The 22786-nt window shown below is 33.6% G+C and overlaps 1 protein-coding gene across 1 annotated transcript in view; it reads right to left on the bottom strand.

Moving 5' to 3' along the window:
* The window catches only part of LOC102020994 (ovostatin-like), a 65825-nt gene that overhangs the window by 23247 nt on the left and 19792 nt on the right, over positions 1-22786 (bottom strand). Inside the window, exons 8-20 of the mRNA XM_005378886.2 lie at positions 22672-22756; positions 20275-20389; positions 19263-19377; positions 17013-17122; positions 11912-12070; positions 10813-11043; positions 7832-7892; positions 7148-7293; positions 6684-6833; positions 5741-5911; positions 4830-4926; positions 1212-1323; positions 86-314 (exon numbers count right to left, since the gene is read on the bottom strand). Of these exons, the coding sequence (XP_005378943.1) occupies positions 86-314; positions 1212-1323; positions 4830-4926; positions 5741-5911; positions 6684-6833; positions 7148-7293; positions 7832-7892; positions 10813-11043; positions 11912-12070; positions 17013-17122; positions 19263-19377; positions 20275-20389; positions 22672-22756 (1781 nt within the window). The remainder of the gene's footprint in view (positions 1-85; positions 315-1211; positions 1324-4829; positions 4927-5740; positions 5912-6683; positions 6834-7147; positions 7294-7831; positions 7893-10812; positions 11044-11911; positions 12071-17012; positions 17123-19262; positions 19378-20274; positions 20390-22671; positions 22757-22786) is intronic.

The raw sequence follows: 22786 nt of genomic DNA, 5'->3' as shown, positions 1-22786 counted from the left end.
TTAGGAAAGATAAGTTCAACTGTAATTTAAAAATAATTTACACAGGCAATAATTTGGTATATACTAAGAAGATTTGAGTTAGTACCTGAACACTTCTGTTCAGGTAGTTGAAGACATTGGCTTTCAGAATGAATGATTCTCCTCGAACCACTGAATAAGGTAAAGTGACTTCCAGAAAGAAGGACTGAAAGGCCGTCAGGGGGATGGTTGGGGAGATGCCAAATCCAACGTTGTCATTCATGCAGAATCCACTGGCCTTCCATTGCGTAATGGTATCGGGAACAGTAAGACTCAGGTTGGCGACTCCTGCGGAGCTGCACAAGGAGACCCAGGCAACACTGAAGACAGGTGCTTTCACCCATATGATGCATAGCTGGAGCATTTCATTGATTTTACATGCTTTCCTCTGTTAAACACTAGTAAATTAAATGCACTTATTTATAGCACATTTATTCAACCCTACTGATAGTTTTAGAAATATTAGTTTTAGAACTATGTAGAGCCACACATATAGTTTTCAGGTTTAATATGTTCACATTAGCCTCATACTTGAATTTTTAACACCTATTGAGAAGCTCATTTTTCTTAACCTCCCTTTTTTCCTTCCTCATTTTCATGATTTCCTCCTCTTGTATTGCTCCTTTCACATTTGTGCTTCTCTCTCCTCTCTCCCTTAGATCCGTGTATACTCGATGAGTATTACACAACAGAAAACAACGTTTCAGACTGTTTTGTAGTCTCCCACTTTATTTCCAACAAAATAAAATTCTAATAAAAATGAATGACAAAAGAAGAATCAGAAGAATTGAGGGAAATCTATACTATTAAAATTGCTGAGTATATAACTAAAGTGTCTTTGATATACATTCTTTATATTTTTAAATGCAATGAGTCAGCATGTCATTAGTTTTCATTGAAAGATTTTTAATATGCATACAGATAGATCACTAGATAAATAAACTTTCATTTAAAAAAAGTAACAGAGTGAGAAATGGAAATAAGAAAGGCATAAAAAAGTAGAATATAAAAAGGAAAAGAGAATGTAGTAGAAACATATCAGAGGCTCTGCAGAATTTCTTTATAAATTTTCAACATTTTGGACACATTTGCTTTGAGAAGGCTGACAAATATTATGAATATTTTCTGTCAGGAAAATAAAAAAATATAAATGTGGAAAAACAACGACAACAACAATAACAATAATGACTCACTCAGTTGTGATAAGATTCCAAACCCAAGTTTCAGGGAATGATTTCCTCACAGTTTCTTGATAAAATCCACCAGCTTGAGGTTCTGAATTTGAAGTTAATTTTGAAGATCCAGCTAAAATAGAAAGTGTTAAATGTTCTCAATAAAAAGGCACTAAATATTTGGAGTGATATATATGCTAATTAGCCTGATTCCATCATTCGGCAATATAATCATGTACTAAAACATCAGATTGTACCCCATAAACAGTTATTTTTGCTAATTAAAAAGAAAATAAAACAAAAATAAAAATATATCTAAAAGGGCAAATAAAATTTTTTAGTAGATGAAGTTATGTGTTGAAGATAATATTTAATAATAGTAGTAGTCATCATTCACTTAATTATTGCTATATATTTCAGTCAGTATTTTTTTAAAGAGAAAAAATAAAAGTAGCAATAAAAGAGTTTCAGAACAGGCTGGTAGAAGATAAACAACAATTAATTCTTTGTATATTGTTATCTTCATACTAGTTATTCAGAGTACAAGATACAGACATGAAATATTGTCTAGACAATATTAGCATAAACCTTTCTTCTCATTGTACTAAGAAAAACTAGTTGTGTAACTAGCCTATCTTGTGTATATATATATATTTTTTCTTGTTTCCTTTCCCCATCACAGTTTCTCTTTTCTTTTAAACAGTTTCTTACCTATTCACAATATCTATTGTACATTTTGCATCTTATTTACACGTTCAGTTTCACACTAGTGAGACAATATGATGCTTGTACATGTCAGTCTGATCTATTTCACTTATGTGTATGGTCTCAAGTTGCATCCATTTACTACAAAAGTCTCAAGTTTATCCTTCTATATGCCTGAGGAGTACTCCATTATATAAGTATATATCTTTGTATCTATCTATCTATCTATATCTATCTATCATCTATGTAAAACACATCTTTTTTTATCTGTTCCTTGGTTGATGGGCACTTGGATTATTTCCATGATTTAGTTACTACAAATTATGCTGCTATAAACATTGATGCATGTATATCATTACAGAATGATGTTTTTAATTCTTCTGGGAAGATAGTGAGAAGGTGAATAGCTGGGTCGAATAGGACCTTAATCCTAGCTTTTTGAGGAATCTCCACACTAATTTCCACAGTGGTTGCACCAGTCTGCACTAGTCTTCACCAGTTGCACCAGTCTGCACTCCCACCAACAGTGGAGAAGGGTTCCTTTTTCCCAAAGCCCCCTCAGAATTTGTTATTGGTTGATTTCTTGAGGATAGCCATTCTTTCAGTCAGTATCAAAAGTGTTTTTATGTATATTACTCATTTAAGCCTCATCAAACTTCAACAAAGCTTTAATAGCCCACTTGCAGATATTTCTTATATTTGGAGAATAATCTTTTAATATTTTAAGAATGCTACTTAACAAGTTAGGAGAACATGAATTATTCATTCCTGCATTCAATTATCATTGATATTTTATCATATTAAACTTCACAAGCAATATGGAAATACACATAAAATAAGCTGGAGATAAAAAAGTAAAGTCAAATTGACCTTTAACTTTTACCACCAATCACTTTATCTCCCTGTATATCTTGATAATATAATACTCATTTTAATATCTTTTTCTCACTACTCAGTTTTCCATATAATTTCCGATGTAACTTCCACAGGTCATTATTTTGTTGTTCCTCTTTCATGGTCTTTCAAGTATAATACTGCTCAGGGGTTGAGAGTTCTTCCTTGAGATCATGTATTCAGTAGGAGATTTTGTGGGTACATTGAAATGCCAACAGCCCCTCAGTTGGATAGCCTTTAAGATTTTTACTAAGAGGTTTGGCTGGAGCCACATGCGGGCTGATTCATGAATCCAGCCCCTTTCATGTGTAGATGGTATTGTTATGGTCTGTTTCTGGTATCAGGAACATCAGGGCTGTGTATTTTCAGCACTTATTGTGTCCATCGGATTGGGTCAGGCTACTGGGCCGTTCACTACAAGTCAGCACCAGCTAGAGCTGTCACCTGCTTACTTTAGAAATAACCCTGTATACATACCGATGTGTGTTCATTTCTTTCTGCTACGTTTAGCCCATATTACATTTAAGCAAATGTAAAATAACATATACCTATAATGTAGACCATATAAATATTTAAATATAAGCCATTCTTTTTTCCCTGAAGAATTGTTCCTTTTACTCACTAGCACCATAATTATTTCGTATGTATCTTGGGAAGGTACACAAACTTGACAAATACACAACTTTGGTTAGTGGGCTTATTTCACATCCATGCAAATAATATTATAGATATTGCTATCTTTCTTATTTTTCTTCCTTAAAATTTATTCTTTAAATTTACTCATGTTCTTAGTGCTGTAAATATTTCATAGCATCTATTCACCACACAGTATTTATCCTATCTTTTTAAGAATGACCACCTGGGTTGGGTCAGGTGACAACAACGTGCTAGACATTCCACAACATTCATGTCCTCTTACAGACTTGTCTTGATGTGCTTCAAGTTTAGTTGCTATGGTAGAAGACAGATGCACTTCTAGACTCCACACGATGGTTGTGCCATATTACGGTCTCTCTAATGTCTAGGTATGCCTCTATTTTGTTCCCTTTGGGTAATTATTATTATTTTACTTTTCATTCATTTCTTTTTGCTATGACTATGTTGACCAGTTTCTTGATAGTCTTTTAATTTTTTATTTGATTATTGGTGAAGCTAAATATCTGTTCATGTAGTTTTTATCTATTTGATTTGCCTTTTTCATATTATGTCATAATATTGTTTGCTTATCTTAAAATTTTCTGAGATCATTCAGGTTTCTGATTAAAGGTCACCTCTCCATAGATATTTTCTCTGAAAATTGCTTTAAACAGGATCCACATGTTTGCATTTACCTTGTTTTATTTTCTTTACAGTACTCCTCAGAGAGGTAGTACAACATAATAAAGTAATATGTACTTGTGTCCAGAAAGCCTGGATTATAATCCCACCCCTGTCATTTACTGTCTATTCCATTGGACAAGTTACTTAAACTCCCTATACTTTATTTTTCTCATTAGTAAATTAGAAATAATAGCTTCTAATCTATAGACTATGAGGAATTAATTGGTTGACATTTGAAAATGAGTAGAACATCACTTGACACTTTGCACCATTCAGGAAATATTAACTATCAGAGCACTTACTATCATTTGACATTATGCTATTTATATATTGTCAGTACTCCAAATTTAATTTAAACTCCGTGTAGATAAAGATTTGCCTTTCTCTCTCTTTTTTTTTTTTTTCTAATGGCGGCAATTTCGTGTTTATTAGAGGTAGGAAAATAACAGAAGGAAAAACGGGCACTACAGAGCAAGTTTTGGGCCAAGTAAAAAGGAAAGAAAAATTAAAAAATAAAAGTATACCCTACAGTGTGAAGAGGGACAACAGCCATTGCCTGCTTTATTCTTATTATGTTTCTAACATTTGGTTTGATAGGCACATTGAATGAAATAAAAAAACAAGATAAAATTGAACAACACCCTCCCCTCTTTTGTCAAATCGGTTTATGGATGTTATGAGATCATAAATGGTCAGCTGCCCTTCACATACAAGACTCACTTGCCAAAAGTCCTTCATGCGAATACTGATATTTTAAATCTTGGCACAGCACAGGTTTCCGGAGATGAGAGTTGGTAAAAACCTTTAATCCCATTGCCTTTCAAGATAAAATCAGTTTTAGATTACACAACAGCAGAGACAAACAGTATGGACCAGTTCTGTGTAAACTTTAAATTTTGTTTTCATATTTATGTCCCCATGCAGATCTACAGGTCATGTATTTAGAGGTACATCATGGTTGTTTTCTAAGGTCTATGTTTTCAATTTCTTTAGTTTCTTTGATTTAAGAACTTGTTTTTTGATTTTGGGACTTTTTTCTGATTGATGAGAAACTAAATGAGACGTAAAAAAAATAACTCCAGTTCATAGCATGCTCCACTACCTTGTCACTACCCTGAATTTTTGCTAGACTACATATAATATCTCACTTACAAACACTACTGGTATTTTTGCTAGACTACATATAATATCTCACTTACAAACACTTCAAAAATGTATTCACTTTAACACAATAGAATTTAAATTGAAAGGGTAGATATAGGAGCGAAATATTTGGGCATTATATACTACATAATATAAGATGCCTACAACACTGTTTCAGCAGAACTGATAATTCACTCATATACTAGTTCTTTATCTTATATGGGAACATTATTAGTTCTTCAGACTACTACCATAATTATACAATACTTTATTACTAAATTTATAACATTTTTATAAACATGTTAGTTCTTTTTCTAACATAATAGTCTCTGAGATATTAGTTCTCAGATATTAATAGTAATTATAATTTAGTGCTTTGAACATTCTTGGATTAAAAACTCACATAATGACAATTTTTTAACTGTTTTAATTCCAACTTGTTTATATATTCTCACGCATAGTCACCATTTTAGCAACTAGTATCTTACCTTCACAAGGTCATAAGCATCATTTCCAAAATCAGCCCATACAGGAGCGTAATAAATGCCTTTATAGAGGATTTGTTCATTTGTGAGACAGGGCTCTTTACGTCCATCTTCTAAGTCAACTCCTTCGAAATAATAGCCATATAGTTCCTTGTAATATAGCTGATTATATACCTAAATGATAGAAAGGAATCAAGTATTTTTTGGGGGGCGGTACTGGGAATCAAACTGAGGACCTTGGGCTTGCCAGGCAGGCACTTGTGCCACTGAGCTATAGCCCCAGCCCCTTAAGTATTTTTAAAAGAAAGCAATTCGTCCTTTTCTCACAAGCAATTTATAAATAAGTAGATACTGGGAAAGAACAGCATCTCAGAGCTGCAAAGACACTGAAATATTATTTAACTCATTACATAATTGCTCGCTTAGTCATTTTCAAACCAACAAAGTTACATAAGAAACCGGATTTTAATACCTTTGAGGTCAAGGCATTCCTTGATATTCCTTGGTGACTTATTCAAAGATATTATCAGAAAAATTTACAAAATCTTGCTGTACTTAAGATTATTTATTTGTTAAAATAGGGATATTTATTAATCCTATATGTTTACTATGTGAATAAAACAACATATTAAAGTATATGATATCAGAATATTCAGTAAAGCATTGTCAAGTGATAGACATTCAGTAAACATTTTTTTTAAAGGGGTAAAAATAAAATGTAAAACAGTTTCTTAAAGTGGTAATGCTTACTTTTAGCACAAGGAAATTTGTACAACCAGTAACTAGAGGTCATTTGTCATGATTTCTAACCTAACCTATTATTCTTCCCCAAATTCTGGCCAACTTGTTTGTTCCCTAGTTTATTTGAGGTGTCCCAGTTTTCTTTAGAAGTAAAGACATAGATGTCTACAGCTGGTGGTAAATCAAGGTAATTTTCATCACTCACGCTCTGTGCGGACAGCTGACCATAATTACTCAGGAGCAACACACTTTGATCTACAGCTAGAAGAGCACAGAGAGAGTTTGAAGCAGCTGAGACTTGCAGGCTGACGCTAGATCCTGGGGAACTTCTTTCTTTAGAAAAACTTAAGTTGACCTGAAAATGAAAATGAAAGAGTGAAGAGATTGCAAGTCATATGGGCAAATAATCTTTTAGATTATTATTAACCTGAGTGATCTATTGTCTTGCTGGCATGCATCACTTAAAACGACAGGAAAGACAGCCACGGTGAGTGTTATAATCCACTTTTTTACTCATCCAACATGTTCACTTTCCCATTCTAGCTTTCTTTTATTTCCCAATTAGAAAAACAGAGAAATAAAGATGTAAGCTCAATACATTTTAAAATTCTCCTTAATTTTCCAATAAGTTGAATAGATATGAAAAGAATTTTTTTCCTTTTTCCTCACCTTATTTTTGAAGCACTTCTCAATTTGGAATCTGGCGGTGTCTGCGACCATTTCTCCAGCAGGATGCAAGCCATACACCAACATAACTGCAGAGGGCGCCAACTCGGTGCTCACCTCTACTGGAATGGAAAATTCCCCCTTCACAGCTGTGAATGAAAAGCCCAGCGTGACAAAGTGCCTCGGTGAGAGTGTTGATGCTCATCTTGCAGAGACCCTTCACCAGATTCCTAGCTACCTCCATCTCCCGCCAGTGAGGAAGACCCAACTCCCAAAATCTAATAGGTAAATCATATGTAGGAAGAGTTCATAACCCGCTCTGTAAATGGTAAAAGAAAAGAAATGTTGGACATGGATCAAGCTTTAAAGTTTTGTTTCAATTCTATTTTTTCTTGTTTGAAAGTAAAACTACATAACTGTATTTCTTAAAAGAGAAAGGGAAGGACCAACGAGTCTCTCTTATAATAGTATTATGAATATAATTAGCACTATAAATATTCATTAAGTGACTTTTTGGTTTGGCATTGTACCTACTATTCATGTGTCTTTATGTATTTTTCAGGGACATTTTGGGGATAGCAAACATGCCTAAAATACAAACGCTATGACTTTTTAAAAAAAGTCAACTATATCTCAATTAAAGCATTACATTTACATTAAATCCTGTGCTAAGAGCAGAGGCCTCACCATCATCCTTGATCTCAATTTTCTGTTGTCCATGAAGAATGATAACACCTCTTGAAATCACCTAGGAGAATAAGATATTATGATGAAGTTTAGGGAAGACAAACCAGGCTCCATTTAACTACAAACTTACGTGGTTTATCTGTTTCCATAGTCTGAATACACAATAAAAATGTTTTTCCTTGTGCTCAGGACATCTGTAAATGAGCATATGTCTCTAATAACTATATTTAAGGGGATTTAGGAGTCATGGATAAATTTGCTATTAAGCAAGTTAGTGGTTTGTGTTACAGATTTACTCCATGTGGAAAATATGCTTTTTATTCATTTTTTTAAGCATTGAGTACAACTAAATTTATTTACATTAAAGAAACAAAGTTACACAGAGGCACTGTCAAGGGAGCGTTCTTGAAGAGTTTTCTGAGATGTATTCAATCTGTAAGGTATAAGAGAGGCTTGCTCATCCATTTTAACTCAAAATTTGAAGAAAAATGTTTCTCTCACTTCATCATTGTCAGCAACTTTGTGCAAATTTACACCAGCATATTTGGATTATGATCTCCAAGGGGCAGGCAGGAGACTTGAAATTTGTTAAGAAAGTTATTGTGGTTTTTAAGTTAAAATTTTGGAATATTATTTAAAAAGATGCTGAGACTTGGAGAAATGTAAAATCTTCCATGAAATTATGCAGCCTGGAATTGGTACAGCAAGTTATCTTACTTTAGTTAGTGTTTCTTACATCTCCAAAAATTACATTAACTCTCTGAAAAGCTAATGTTGGATAACTAATTGAGTGGAAAAAAAGTAATGGAACCTCTACTCGTTGCGAAATATTGTATTTGGTAGTGAACATTAAAAGACACGTAAAACTCATCACAGATGAGGCTTCCAGGCACTGCTCAGAGGACTTTTAGACATTAACTCACTGACTTCTCAAAATAAGGCAGCTCTTACCACAGTGAAGAGGCTCACAGAAGTACTTATAAACGCCCCAGACCACACAGTTATGCTGATCCTTTAAAATCTTAACAATTCAACTCATTAGGTCTGCATTAATTTATGCCACAGTATTGCACTGAATGTCTCCCCTGGATGTGTAACAGGCCAGGCAAACGTACACAGTAATGGATCAACAAAACATAGTCCTGCAGGTGGCAGAGTGTTGAGAATACTAGGGGAGACAGGCACCTTCCAAACAACCACGTATAAAAAGACATGAGCAGAGAAGCTGATGAGTGTTATGAGGAAAAATAAAGTCCGTTAAGGCCATTATGGAAAATAAATGTAGAATTATTAGAGACATTAAAAATTTCATTTCCAATGAGAGAGGAAAAATGAGCAAAATTCCTCAAGGAAAACAGGGCTCAGGCAGCCGGGGGAGCCCTGGGAACAAATGGGAAGATTTTTATGAATCCATGGAACTCACGAAGGAACAGGAAGGGCCTCTGAGTCCGCAGTCAAGAAAACCGCAAAGCAGAAGCTCGCGAAATGAGGCTGGCAGGCCGTGCAGTTCCAGAGCAGGCAGAGAAAAGAAGTTTAGTATTTATTTTTTTAGATGTAGCAAGTTGTCAAATGTATTTCCATTAGGGGATGGAAATAATCTCAATTGCTTTTGAAAAATATCACTCTAGGTTTCTAGATTTAAGAAAGAAGGAAAGAAGGAGAAGTAGAGAAAGAAAAGCATTTCTTATGTTAGGACACATATAACCTTGAGCTAGGGTTTAAAATAGAAACCACAGGAGGTAAATGCAAAGCTCTCATCGAAGCAGAGAGAGATCAGACTTCAGCTAACCCAGGAGGGAAGCAGGTCAACTCGCGCCACAGCCCTGCAGAACGGCTGGGTTCTGGAGCGGGAGAATTAAGAACGGGCGAGCAAGATGAGCAAGGGTGGAGCAGTGCGGAGGAAGGAGGGAAAAGCGAGATGTCTGAGTGCCTTTAAAAGACTAAGTTCAGCCTTTCATTCAAATGTGTTTAGTCCTCCTCAAGTATTAGTACGGCAATATCGCTGTTGAAGTGCTGCGGACTTTCTGTACTGCTGAGTATAGCTAGAGTCGCTTCTCCGGGCGCCCTGTGGTTCTTAAACTGTAATGCATCAAAGTCACCAGGAGGGCTTGCTCAAACAAGACTGCTTTGCTGCAGCCCGGGAGTTTCTGATTCCCTAGGTTGATAATGGGGCTGGAGCATCTGTAGTTCTCACTATGTCCAGGTGATAATAACAGCTAGCCTGGGGATCACACTCTGAGAAGCACTATCTACATTCTGTGACTAGAGTTAATCACTTATTCTTCTGTATCAGCTTAGTGGCCATGCCTATTTCATTTGGTGCACTTAGGTCATTATAATTTATGTTTTATTTCCAGTTATACTTAGTTATACACCATTATTACACTTCCTAATACAGTATCAGGGATATGAAGATCATTTAATAATTGTTTTGGACTGAGTTAACCTGTGCTTCATTAATTTTATATCATCTTCACCCATCTTGATGAAGGACTGTGCATCCATTTAGATAACATAAACTAATAATCTATCATAATTATCCATTATGATAAAAACTAATATTTAATGTCTTTCACTTGCTAGAAATTGGGCAAAGGGTTTTATGTGTGTTATTTCATCTAATTCTTTTAACAACTGTATAATTAGACAGAATCTTACCAAAAAAATTTAGGTTCCCTAGAGCTTAGTGGATTTCAAAAAGTAACACACAGCAGGTAAGTTTCAGAACGATGATTTGATCTGAGCTATGTACAAACAGAAGTGGATGGTGAGAATGGTGAAGTGGTTAGGGGTTATGGCAACTAGGCCCTCCTTGTTATCTTTCTCTTTTTTTTTTGATAGAAACTTCAGTTATATAATTTTCTCTAGTGCGTTGTTTGAAGTGTTTCATGATATTTGGGTAAAAGGATCTACATTAGGTTCAAAGACACTTGAAAGTCAAGAAACAATTTTGCACGTAGAAGGATATTTTCACTGCTCACCAAATAATTGAAGCTCACTGTATAGGTTTTATCTTCAAGGTCTTCCATGTTAAGAAGGTAGTGCACTGTCACTTGCTTCTGCTGGTTACATCTCAGTTCTTCCCTCTCTGGGACAATCTTTAGGAAGCTATTAGTCCTGGAGTAAAATCTGTACACGAAATACTTTGGTGTAGGGTATTCAGGTAACACCCAGCCATGAGCCTTGCAGTTTTCATTGTCCTTGTAGGTTGCCTAGACAGAGAATGAAATTTGCATTGATATTTAGATAAAGGGAAACAATATGTAAAAGAATATTTGATAAGGTGGTTTTATAGTGCTGTTCTATCTCTATGGGAAAGTTTCAAGACACTTTTTCCTGAATTCTAACCCAATTCATCTCCAGTTATACTCTCAGAAGACCACTATATGAACATTTATTGTTCACTCAAATCTTAGGTCAATAATATACTAAATATTTTTCTGCACTCTGCACTCAAATTATAATTTTACTATCATGTAGATGGGTCACTCTCACATGAAGAACTTGTGAATGCAGAAGGTGATTTTATAGTAATAACAGCGAGTTCTGCTGAAACATGAAAAAGTTTTGTGAAATAGAGCAAGGAGATTATTCTAAACATGGTCATTCACCATTAACAATACACAAGTCTGAGGAGATCTTTTAAAAATATTTTAGAGTCTCCAGCATTTAATAGTTCTGGAGAGTAGGTTAGTTCAGCATTGAATGTACCCAGAGAAGTCCTTTGAATCATTCCATGGAAATAGTTTGCAAGATTTCCCAAGTGTTTCCAGCTATGAAAACGCAATTGTCTTTCTAGTTGCACAGTGAGAGTGAAGTGTTGCTTCTCTTCAGTTGTTTCTTTTTCATATACTTCAATATATGTGTGCTATACTTCTTTTTACAGATTCATAGCACAGTTCTCTCCTTGATGTTAATAACTATTCCTTTAATATTTAACTTCCTCATAGTACTCCAGGTTCACAATAACACACATACTTTCATTTCTGTTCATATATAAAATTTAGCATATATCTAAACCCTAACTATCTATTACCTTTCCTTTGTTTGATTTTCTCTACTTGACTTGGGACAACTTACTTTCAAAGTGATGTTTGGGTACGTGATCTTAGATGTGTCCAAGGAGAATTGAGCAATGCCGTGTGTATCTGTGGTGTAGTTGCCCACAATTTTGTCTGCTAAGTGCAACTGGATAACTTCATTTGGAATGGGAGAGTCATCAGGATGAAGCAATTTAATCTGCGCAAGGGGAGGAAAATAAATTTCTGAAGTATTTAGCAAATTTAAAAATCAATTTGTGATGCAATCTGCCAAGCTCTGCTGTGAACACTTCCCTCCGGCTGTGCACATTTTTGAGCAGTTTCGACCACTCCTCTTGAGTGTATGACACATTCCACGAATATATTGATGACTCTAAACTCCATTTCTCCTACTAATAAATATCACTGGAAACTCAGGTCCATACATTTTACTGTATCATAAATATTTCTATAACAAATAAACTTCAAAAACCCTGAAAATAGAATGAATTATTATTGTACTTGGCTTCCTTTTCCTTTTCCTTATTTTATCATTTTTTTTCCCGTACCAGGAATTGAATTCACAGCCTCACGCTTGCCAGGCAGGTGCTGTGCTGTTGAGCTAGATCCCCAGCCCCCCTTTTTACTTATTTTAGTGAGTGGCTCAACCATTCAGTTACTGAAATCAAATAGGCTGGTATATCCTAAGGTCTTCTTTTCCTAGAATTCTTAATCACTGATAAAATATTTTTATCTTTTTAATGTATTTGCTCCCAGTTTATCATATTTTTTCATTGTTACTGCTTCATATGAATTCCTCATGTTTTTCCTCATTGTGTATTTGCTCCTACCTTGTCTCTTACATATCATTTTAGTCCTTTATATTGGCTTTACCAAAATTTGGCAAACTGAATTTTCTAAAATGCAAAACTTGTTTTGCTCTGTAAATTGGTTTAGTAATTAGTCTTTTAAGGCATGGTTATTTGCCAAAATGTCTACCATTGTCTAACCAGTACAAGCAATGCTGGCCTTACAAAAGCCCTTCAGAAAGGGGCACATTTATTGTAGATACCGATGCAGGCACTAGTATCTATGCCAATTTGAAATATTTTAAGACCACCCTCATTAACATCTAAGGCCACAATAATCAGGAAAAAACCCATCTCATACACTCTTCTTTTCAACTCAATTTCTGCAAAATACTTTCTGCACTGAGCCTTCGTGTTATTTCCGGCCTTCACCATTGTTCTGCTGGGCCAGCCATCCCTAGTTCCTTTGTCTGGCCTTTGTAGACTGATGCCCATAGATGATGTGATGCTCAACCACATAGTAAAGAAGATAAATGCAACCAAAGCAATAATGACAGATCACTGTATAGCCAATAGATATTAATATAATTCATTAACTGGACAATATTAAATGATGTGGTGAAGTAAAATTTCACTGAGGTTGCTAAAATATGGGACCTTTTATCTCATGCTGGGGAAAGCACAGCTATTACAGTGAACTACTTGGCCATACTGGTCAAATTTTGTACGTGTATATATTAAGACATAGCAACCCCACTCCATGGAATATATGCCAGAGAAGATTATACAAATGTAATTTTAAGAATATAATTAAGTAGTTCAAGTCAGTAACTATGTTGGGATGGGAAAATATTGAATAAATAAATATGCATATGAATAAAATAAGAGATATGCTGTAATGTAATTGCTTCATGAGTTCAGAATTATACTTTACTAAACCTTTTATACAAAATGTGACAACAATGTAGCCACAAAAGACAATCCAGAATCTCCCATCTATGCAAACACTTGTGCCCGTCATGCCCCCTGAGAACTGAGATAAGGATGATTTAGAAACTTTTTGGAATAAGCATGTGTAGCACACAAGAAATTTCATCCAAAAAGCAAGAAATCTTATCAATAAATAAGATGTAGTTACGAATTAAGAACATTCAGATATTAAAATACTAGATAGTAATATTAGAAATGAAATACACAATTGAAAATTTTAAAATACTTAAATTTTAGAATAAAATATATGTAGACATATTAAATATTTAAGGATTAACAAAAACTGTTAAAAGAAAGTGTACAGGGAAGTTTTAAGAACTGAACAGAAAACGGGATAGAAAAAAAGTGGGAAAGTTGAGAAGAAGCATTGTGAAGAGACAACATAAAATAGGAAAGTGGGAATAGATGCATCCTACCATCATCACCAAAGTAAATCTGTTGGACTTCGTAAAAGAAAAAAATGTTACGTTCAAAAATTTATTTCAGCCATATTCATAGGAGATAAACATTAAAATACACAGAAGATTCAAAAAAGGATGAAAAGTGACACTGAGAAGCTCATTTAACAATTTCAGCATGAAATGGAAAAAGTGAAAAGTATGAATAGGAATAAAGGGGTAAATGCATGGTAAAAATGAGTATTTCAACATGATGTGTGTGGAAGTGCCAAACACTAAAAGACAAATAACTGAAAGAGAAGCAAACAAATCCATAACTGTTGCAGAAGTACTTAATGCAACCCTCTAAAAATGGTACCTCACTAATTAAAAATGATGGCAAGCATTTAAGAATCTTAGCATACCATCTGTTCTTTTGCAGGATGCTACTAGAACACTTGATTCATTAAAATAATATGAGAACCAAGGAAAGATATGACAAGAATTTTAAAAAACAAAAAGCTTGGAGGAGGAAAAAAACACACCAACGGAACTGTTAAGATAGCAGTGGAATGAATCTTGAGGGCACCGGCTGTGGAACACACAGACCAACGCAGATGGATCAGGAAGGTGGACAAATGGAACACGTGTGTTTTCAGCACATCATTAATAGCATTGAGAGGGGTTTCGGGAATGAATAGACATGAGTAGCGACAAACACATAACACTGTAAAGAAGAAGCAAACATTGTACAAGTTGAGCTATAATCTTAGAATACTAATTGGACATTCTGTGAATAACACATACACTATTCATAGCAAATTGAACATGAATGTTTAATTATAAATATGCATTATCAGAGCACAGGATATAGAAGTGATGAGGCAGGCACTAGAGGATGTGATGTTCATCTTCCACTTTTGTAAGGAAACATTTAAGTTATGCTATTGATATGAATGCAGATTAATCTATGTGGGATTCATCTACAAGAGTTAAAATATTGCTGCTAGGACAGGATTTGGGAAATATACTCATTAGAAGGGGAGATGCTGACTGTTCTGTATTGTTTGATTTATAGTGTTATTTTCCTTTATAATAGATATGTTGTTTGTGATTAAAAGTTACTCATTTTTTTTTTAAATCTTACAACTCGAAAAACATGTATTATGAAAGAGAATTTAAAATGCTAAGTAATCTTTAGGTCAAAAAGAAAACTGAAGTGATAACTGTAAAATCATTAAAGTGATTTTAATTGAATTTAAAGATTGTTAAGATGATAAATTTTATGTTATATGTATCTTATAACTTGAAAAATAAAAATAGTACAGAAAAACACCTATAGAATGCAAACTACTACTTAGGAATGTACACATCTGAAAACATGAAAGTTTAGCACAAGTACTCATGGCAGGCAGCTAACAAAATACTTGCAAAGAAGAAAGGTTATACTAAAATTAAATGATAAAATGGTTATTCAAAATAAATTAAGAATAAAGGTGAAAAGACCATAAAGGAAAACCCACAAATAAATCTAAAAATAAAAAATTGTGGTACATTTTTCAAACAATAAGTGAACATGACTAATATTGTAAATGAACCATTTAAAACTTCAGTTTAATGTAAAGATATATGAATAAGTAAAGAAATACAGTACTGATTCTGAAAGTATACAAAATATGACCAAGAAGTCTGCAATTATCCTAAATATTCAATTTGAAAATCTTAGTCAACTGAACAAACAACATATTAAGCAGGATGTCCAGTAGTGTAAGTGTAGAGAGAAGCTCAAAATATATCATTATTATATAAAATGCTCTTTATATGTAATGAAGCTTTTTTTTTTTATTTTAAGGATAAAAGGAGGGAAACATTAACAGACATACAACATTTTACAACATATTGTAATGAAGCTTTAAATAGCTAAAGGAAATAAAGAAGAACCCAAGAAGTCATCTGGGGTAACAACAGTATTGGAGAATACACTGTAGAACCCTTCAGTCTAGAGAAAGTTGTTTTTTAGCCAAAGAAACAATTTAATTCCTTCACTGTGTAATATTCCTCAACTTTAGGTTTTAAGCAAAAATATATACAGAGAAAGATACAAAATTTATCATTTAATGAAAAAGTAAGTAAAACTATCATGTATCAAATTATTGATTTACCAAGACTAAACTTTAAATTTATTTGTAAAATGACCATTACTGAAATTTCTTTCAACAAGTCCTTTCAATAATTCTGGTACAAGGTCAAATTTGAGAACCATTGCTCTGTGAAATCTAGTTCAGGCAATCACTTTGCTAATTTTCATCCATGTTCTTGGATCAATATAAATATTACTTTCTCAGAGAAACTTCCTATGACCATTTAGTCCAGAGTCAGCAGACACTTTCTATAAAGCATGGTTGATATTTTAGCCTTTGTGAAACCGCATATGGTGTCTGCCTCATATTCTTTGATCTTTAAAAGTAATCATTAAATTGTTAAAGCAGTCTTAGCTCCTTGGCTCTACACGGGCAGGCCTCTGGTGGGTTTTGTATGAGAAGTGAACTGTGTTAATCTCTGACTTAGAGTAGATCCATGGTCAGCATTTCACTCACATAGTATCTATCTTTACAACCGAATTACTGTAAATTTATTTGTCTAATGCCTAATTTCTCTGTTAGACTGTAAACACCATGAAAGCAGGAAGAGCGGTGTCTGTCTCACGCTATTGCTAATTCTGATGCGGACTGTATCATCTATTTTCCAATCTTGGACATTTCCAGTGTGAAATGGACCCCTATGAACAGCTACAACTTGATAAAAGGCATGTGTGAAAACAATAGAATACTATCCTACAGTGCTTAGCACAGAGCTTCTAACATCATAATTTATTAGGAAATAGCTGTTGGATTGGTAAGTCAGTGAATAAAAACATAAATGAAGGTAGATGAGTGAATGGGTGAATGGAGGAATATGTAAAGGAATTAATTACTGCTTCTCTTACTTGGCCGGAATAAGGGAGTCCTTGTTTGTAGAATGTATCCATATTCTCAAAACGCATTTTCACCATGGATGTGCGTATGAATATGTTCCTGTTTTCTGTAAGCTGGACACCTGTGGTAAATTAAGCGTTATTAGGGAAATATCATTCAACAATAACCAAACAGAGCTACAAAAGCAAAAAAAGCTGCAAAGTTCCCCTTTCTGTCCAGTTGTAACCTTTTCCTAAGCAGTTTTGAACATATAGGTGCTTCTTCAGATGTCTTTTTATAAAGAAAATGAATAAAGATGGAAAACATCCAAATAACTGGTTATTCTCAACTGCTGTTCTTGGTATTCACAGATCATCCAATTCATCTGTCATTCCAGAATTATTAATTTCCCATTGTTCTTAAATAATTGTTCAAAAACTTTATTTAAGTCTGCTTAAAACATGCATTTTGATCTATTCACAATAAAAAGTAACACACATATATCATTAGAAATTTAAAAGTTTCAAGATAATACAAATTATTTGTAATTGCTAAAATGTGGAAGCAACCCAAATGTCCATCCACCGAGGATTGGATAAGAAAATTATGGTACTTTTATATAAGAATATTACTCAGCTGTAAAGAAAGATAAACTCGAGGCCTTTATATTTAAATGGTCACAACTAGAGACCATACTCATAATTGAAATAAATCAAACATACATGTGCAAGCACCGCATTGTGTCACTAGTGTAAAACTTGAAAGAGTTAAGTTAAACTCGGAGGTATGATAGACACTGTGAAATGATAGGAAACCACCGAAGAGTAAAGGGCTTCTGGGATGTGGGAAAAGAGAAGGGAAAGAAGGAGAAATTTTGTATGTATGTATATACAGGATAGATAACATGGTTGTTCTTCTATCTGCTGTTTCTATGCTGAAAGAAACTGTCAATGAGTCTTTGGTTGACCAGTATTGCATGTCTATATCTGTTTTCATGAGAAGCCACTTTGAAGATATCAATATGTAATACAACCACCATTGTTAATTCCCTACCACTTTGTTTGGAACTCTGTATTGTCTGTATTGTGCTTGTGATATGTTGTAAAATGTTGTATGTCTGTTAATGTTTCCCTCCTTTTATCCTTAAAATAAAAAAAAAAAAGATAATACAAATTATCAAATATCTAAAAGAAAGATAAATTTAATATTTTAGGCTATTTTTACAAGTTTTTAAGTCTTTATATTGTCATTTATATTAATATAGTTTGGATTATGTATATAGATAAATATATTCACTAAATTGCTATTTGTATGTATAAATATATGTAGTTTTACATTACATTTTTAACATTGAGTTTTTCAGACCTTTCTATAATCTTGTATTTTTTATTTATTTTATTTTATTTTTTGGTACTGGGACTTGAATTCAGGACTTTGCCCCTGCTAGGCAGGTGCTGTGCCACTGAGCTATATCCCTGGTCCTAATTTTGTATTTTTAATGGCTGCATAATATATTCCTTATATAATTGTATATGTAATTCAGTGAGGTATTCTTTCACTGTTTGTTTTGATCAATGTGACAAATATAATTAATTATCCACTCAGTGCTTATTAAATACTTTAATTTGCTTGGGATGTCATGACAGACTCCACAAAAACTTTGTTGATAAAAGCATATTGGCATTTAATCTCATGAAGAGAAATTTTGCTGAAATGTCATATGCATGAGCTAAAGCCTATCACGATAGAAAGCAAGTAGCCAGAATAGAAAAGTACATTTCAAGAAATAGAACTTGTTATTTTCTACTTAGTGGAGGAGATACAACAGATTAGAGATACACAAGAAATTAATCATTAGAAATACATTTCTGTGATGAGATAAAGATATTTCATTAGATTTCAGAGGTCTGGTAAAATATTTTCCCAAAACTATATTCTATTTCTCTTGTTCTGATTCTATGTACCTCCCAAAATTTTATAATCAATATCTATATTTTCAATTATATTTATTTGTGGAATGATTAGGGAAAGAGAATGTATCAGTATCTAGAAATAATCCCATTATATACCAACAAATTAGTACTCTGACTTCCAGTTTAACCCCACTTGAATTTAATGTTCATCTATCCATCAATAGGTGTCTAATAAAGTTTAGTCAAAGAAACACTCATAATTTGGATCTGAGAAAGTGATATCATATCCTAGGGAGAAATTAACATTGTGTGACTGGCCACTAGGTGACAGGGATATCTATTGGGGTCTGACTACTTTGGGATTATTACCTGTTCCACTTTCTGTGACAAGAGCTTGCACTTGAAGGTAACTCAGGTATCCTTCCCGATTGAACTCAAAATCGTCCGTGTTAATAAGCTGGGACGTGCAGCCATCTTTCCCCAGCTGAAATGTTATTAACAGTAAAAGAGAGTTAAATTTTAAAAAGGCTACACAAAATAAGTTTTAAAGGAAAATGTATAACTTTTGAGAAGCAATTTTAAGAGAACTGTTTTACCTGAATGTGAATTTTATAAAATAACTCATTATACTTCTATAATTTAAAATGTCAATTCACACATTTACCACAAAATTTGAATTTTTCACAAATGTTAACTCCTACAATATTGAATTTTAAAAAATCTTCATTGTACCATTGTGCTGTCAGTCCACAGGATAAGCACATCAATCTCCAATCACTTTTATTCACAGGTGATAGTTGCAGTTTGGTTAGTTTCAACCATATCTATTTTTCAGGTATAATGTCTAATACTAACCATTCCATAAGTACTAGAAATTATTACTATTATTAGCCATTGTTATAATAGATATTGTTTTTGTTTATTGTCCAAATATAATTTTAAACTTTAAGAACAAGAAAACTCATATCTCTAGAGAGACTGGAGATACACCTTGCTGGTAAAGCATTTGCGAGCTCATGCTAGAGGCCCTGTGTTTGATCCAGCCTCAGGCAAAGGCAAATCTTTGGAGAAGACAGAACTACATCTCTGTGTTTGTGTGTATGTAAATAGTATCACAGTGTTTACAAGTAGGGATGGCAGCCGGCAGTTTATATATTAGCTTAATTTTACCTGGCATAGTTGTAACTGAAGCATATCTATATCTTACACCAGTACTTTTGAATCTATTTTCTGATTGAGGTTCTCAAATCTCCTAAGTGAATCTTTTTAGGAAATCCTTTTTAAAAAATATGCTTGAAAAATAATCCTTCTTATTAGTAGTTAAACTGAGGATATGAGGTGAGTACAACCTTATTCATGATTTTGCAGATACACCTCTTACCTGAACAGTAAAGTTTTTACAGATTGAATGGAGATGTCTACAGTCACCATAGAAAGTAGATTCTCGGCACACTCTGAGGTGAACATTGCCCTCTACAGGTTTGCCATAGGTGTATCTAATAGCGGAATATAACAACAGTACAATTACCAGAGGTCTGTATCATTACTAGTCCTTACAAACATTTTTGAAATTGTTTTTTAGAAACCATTATTGTATCAACATTTAAATAGCCTCATGATCTGGAAGAAATTTAAACAATAGTACTGACTAACATGAGTTGAAGGCTCTAAACCAAAACAGGTTTTTTTTTTTTTTGTTTTGTTTTTTTTTTAAAAGATTGGAATAACCAACACACAGAATTCATAAATCTAAGTCATTAAAACACAATATATAATCACTTCTTGGCCTTTTGGCTAAGACCATATGTAAAACATAATATAAACAAAAAAATTAGTAATAAAGGAAAGAAATAGTCATTGACTTATTTCTTAGGGTAATACTTTTTCTTTTTGTAGATTTTCTGTTATTTCAAATTGTGCTATAATAAACATGTTTTAAAATAATTTTTACTTTTGTGCAATCTGAAGAGAAACTAGACCATGATTTTTACTTTTAAAACATAAATTATATTTATTTGTAATTATACAGAAGTACATAAACATATTTACATTGTTAAAAATCTAAAAAATAGGTAGAAAAGGGAAAGAACAAAATTGTGTAAAAAGAGTAATAGTAGATTTCACTAGGTGACATTTTATGATCATTTTAAAATTTTATTTTCCAAATTACTTATTGTCTCTTCAGCATCATTCACTTTTTTAGCCAGCTGTTCTATATATTTTACTTTAGTAATCAATATGCTGAATCCTTGTCTTTAATTATTTTTAAAGATGCCATTGATTCACATTCAAATATACACATTTTATTTATTTTAAATTTGATTTCTGGATGATCTTCAACTGTTGTCTGAGGTATAAATTGCTTAATTAGCATAATACTTGATTTAAAATTGTTAGAATCTTCAAAAATTCACTGATTTACATTTATGTGTTATGGCTTCTATCTGGCTTGTTCCAGACTGCCTTTTTGTTTACTTCAAAACATCACCAGCAAAAATAACACAGGATTTGATGTACAACCAAAACTAGTAGTGTAGTACATAGATATTTGAGCTCCGGGAATTACATTTCTCAGAGATGTTTCCACCTATGCTGGCAAGTTCCCGGCTCTACAACTCAAGTGCAGTGAGGCTGTTCTATCCTTTGCCTCCCGATACTCAAGACTCTGGAGGTGAAATCCAACACAGGGACTTCAAAAAGTCAACCACACCCCTTGTACCCTTCTAAACATTATAAACTTCTAGTTTAAAGCAAACACAACTAGAAACTTTCTATATAATTAGAAATTACCAGTGCATTTCAAAAATTTTAATCATCCAAAACAAGGAAAATGTACATTAAATTTGACTTGTATCCAAGGAAAGAATTAATTGTCACATCAGGTGTGAGGAGACAAAGGTTTATGTCTGAACTCTAATTGCCCTTTGCTAGTCACACAAGCTGTGTTTATGCTGTTTAACTTGGCCAAGGGGAGGGAAGAGACAGCGGCAGTTGCCTGGCTGCTTTCCCTTCCGTTCATCACTGAATCTTGTACTTGCCCTGAAATCCTGTCAGCCCTTGATGCCCTCTCAATGCTCCAGAATTATCTGGAGCCAATTCTAGCTCTCATACAAGTTGTGTGTGATCCATTTTGAGCTACGACTTTCTTCTTTAGTTACGTATTATAAGAAGACTGCATCGAGAATTCAGAGCGAACATGTGGTACCATCCAATGGGTATGTTCTATGTTTATGTTCTGAAATTCAGGAGCTATTAGTTGCATGCATTATGGCCAGTGCAGATGAAGGACCGAATTTTTAAATTCATTGTGTTTTAATTAGTTGAACTGTAAGTGACAACATTGGGGCAGTCAGCAACTTTTGTATTACATGGCATAAAACTTTTTTATGATGTAAGTCAGTGATCAGTAATCAAACTGTTACCTAAAAACATGGATTATAACATATATTTAAATGATTACTGATGAATGGTTAAGAATTCATAAAATCAGCAATGTAAGTCCATAGATTCTTTTTCTCTGGCCTTCTATACAATTCCATCTTGCTTCTTTTTAAGCTGTCTTTATTCTGTTGTAATATCAATTCATGGATTCATTTTTTTTATTTGAGACAGGATCTCAGTCTGTAATTCAGGCTGGCCTTGAACTCATTACATAGCCCAGGCTGGACTTAAACGCATGACAATCCTTCTGCCTCAGCCTCTTGAGTGCTATAATTACAGATGTGTACCATCATACCTAGCTGGATATATCATTTTATTGTGCATAATTTAAACTTACAAGGCACAGACATTAACTTTGAATTCAGAGTCCACAATTAAGACAGTTTCTGGTGCATCCACAGTTAGTTGAAATTTGGGGAGTACTGTCAATAAAAAGAAAAATAGCATTTTAT

This window comes from Chinchilla lanigera, unplaced genomic scaffold, assembly GCF_000276665.1.
Source record: "Chinchilla lanigera isolate Chin_1 unplaced genomic scaffold, ChiLan1.0 scaffold00012, whole genome shotgun sequence".
In the NCBI taxonomy this organism is placed as follows: Eukaryota; Metazoa; Chordata; class Mammalia; order Rodentia; family Chinchillidae; genus Chinchilla; species Chinchilla lanigera.
This window is presented reverse-complemented; position numbering and strand designations above follow the sequence as displayed.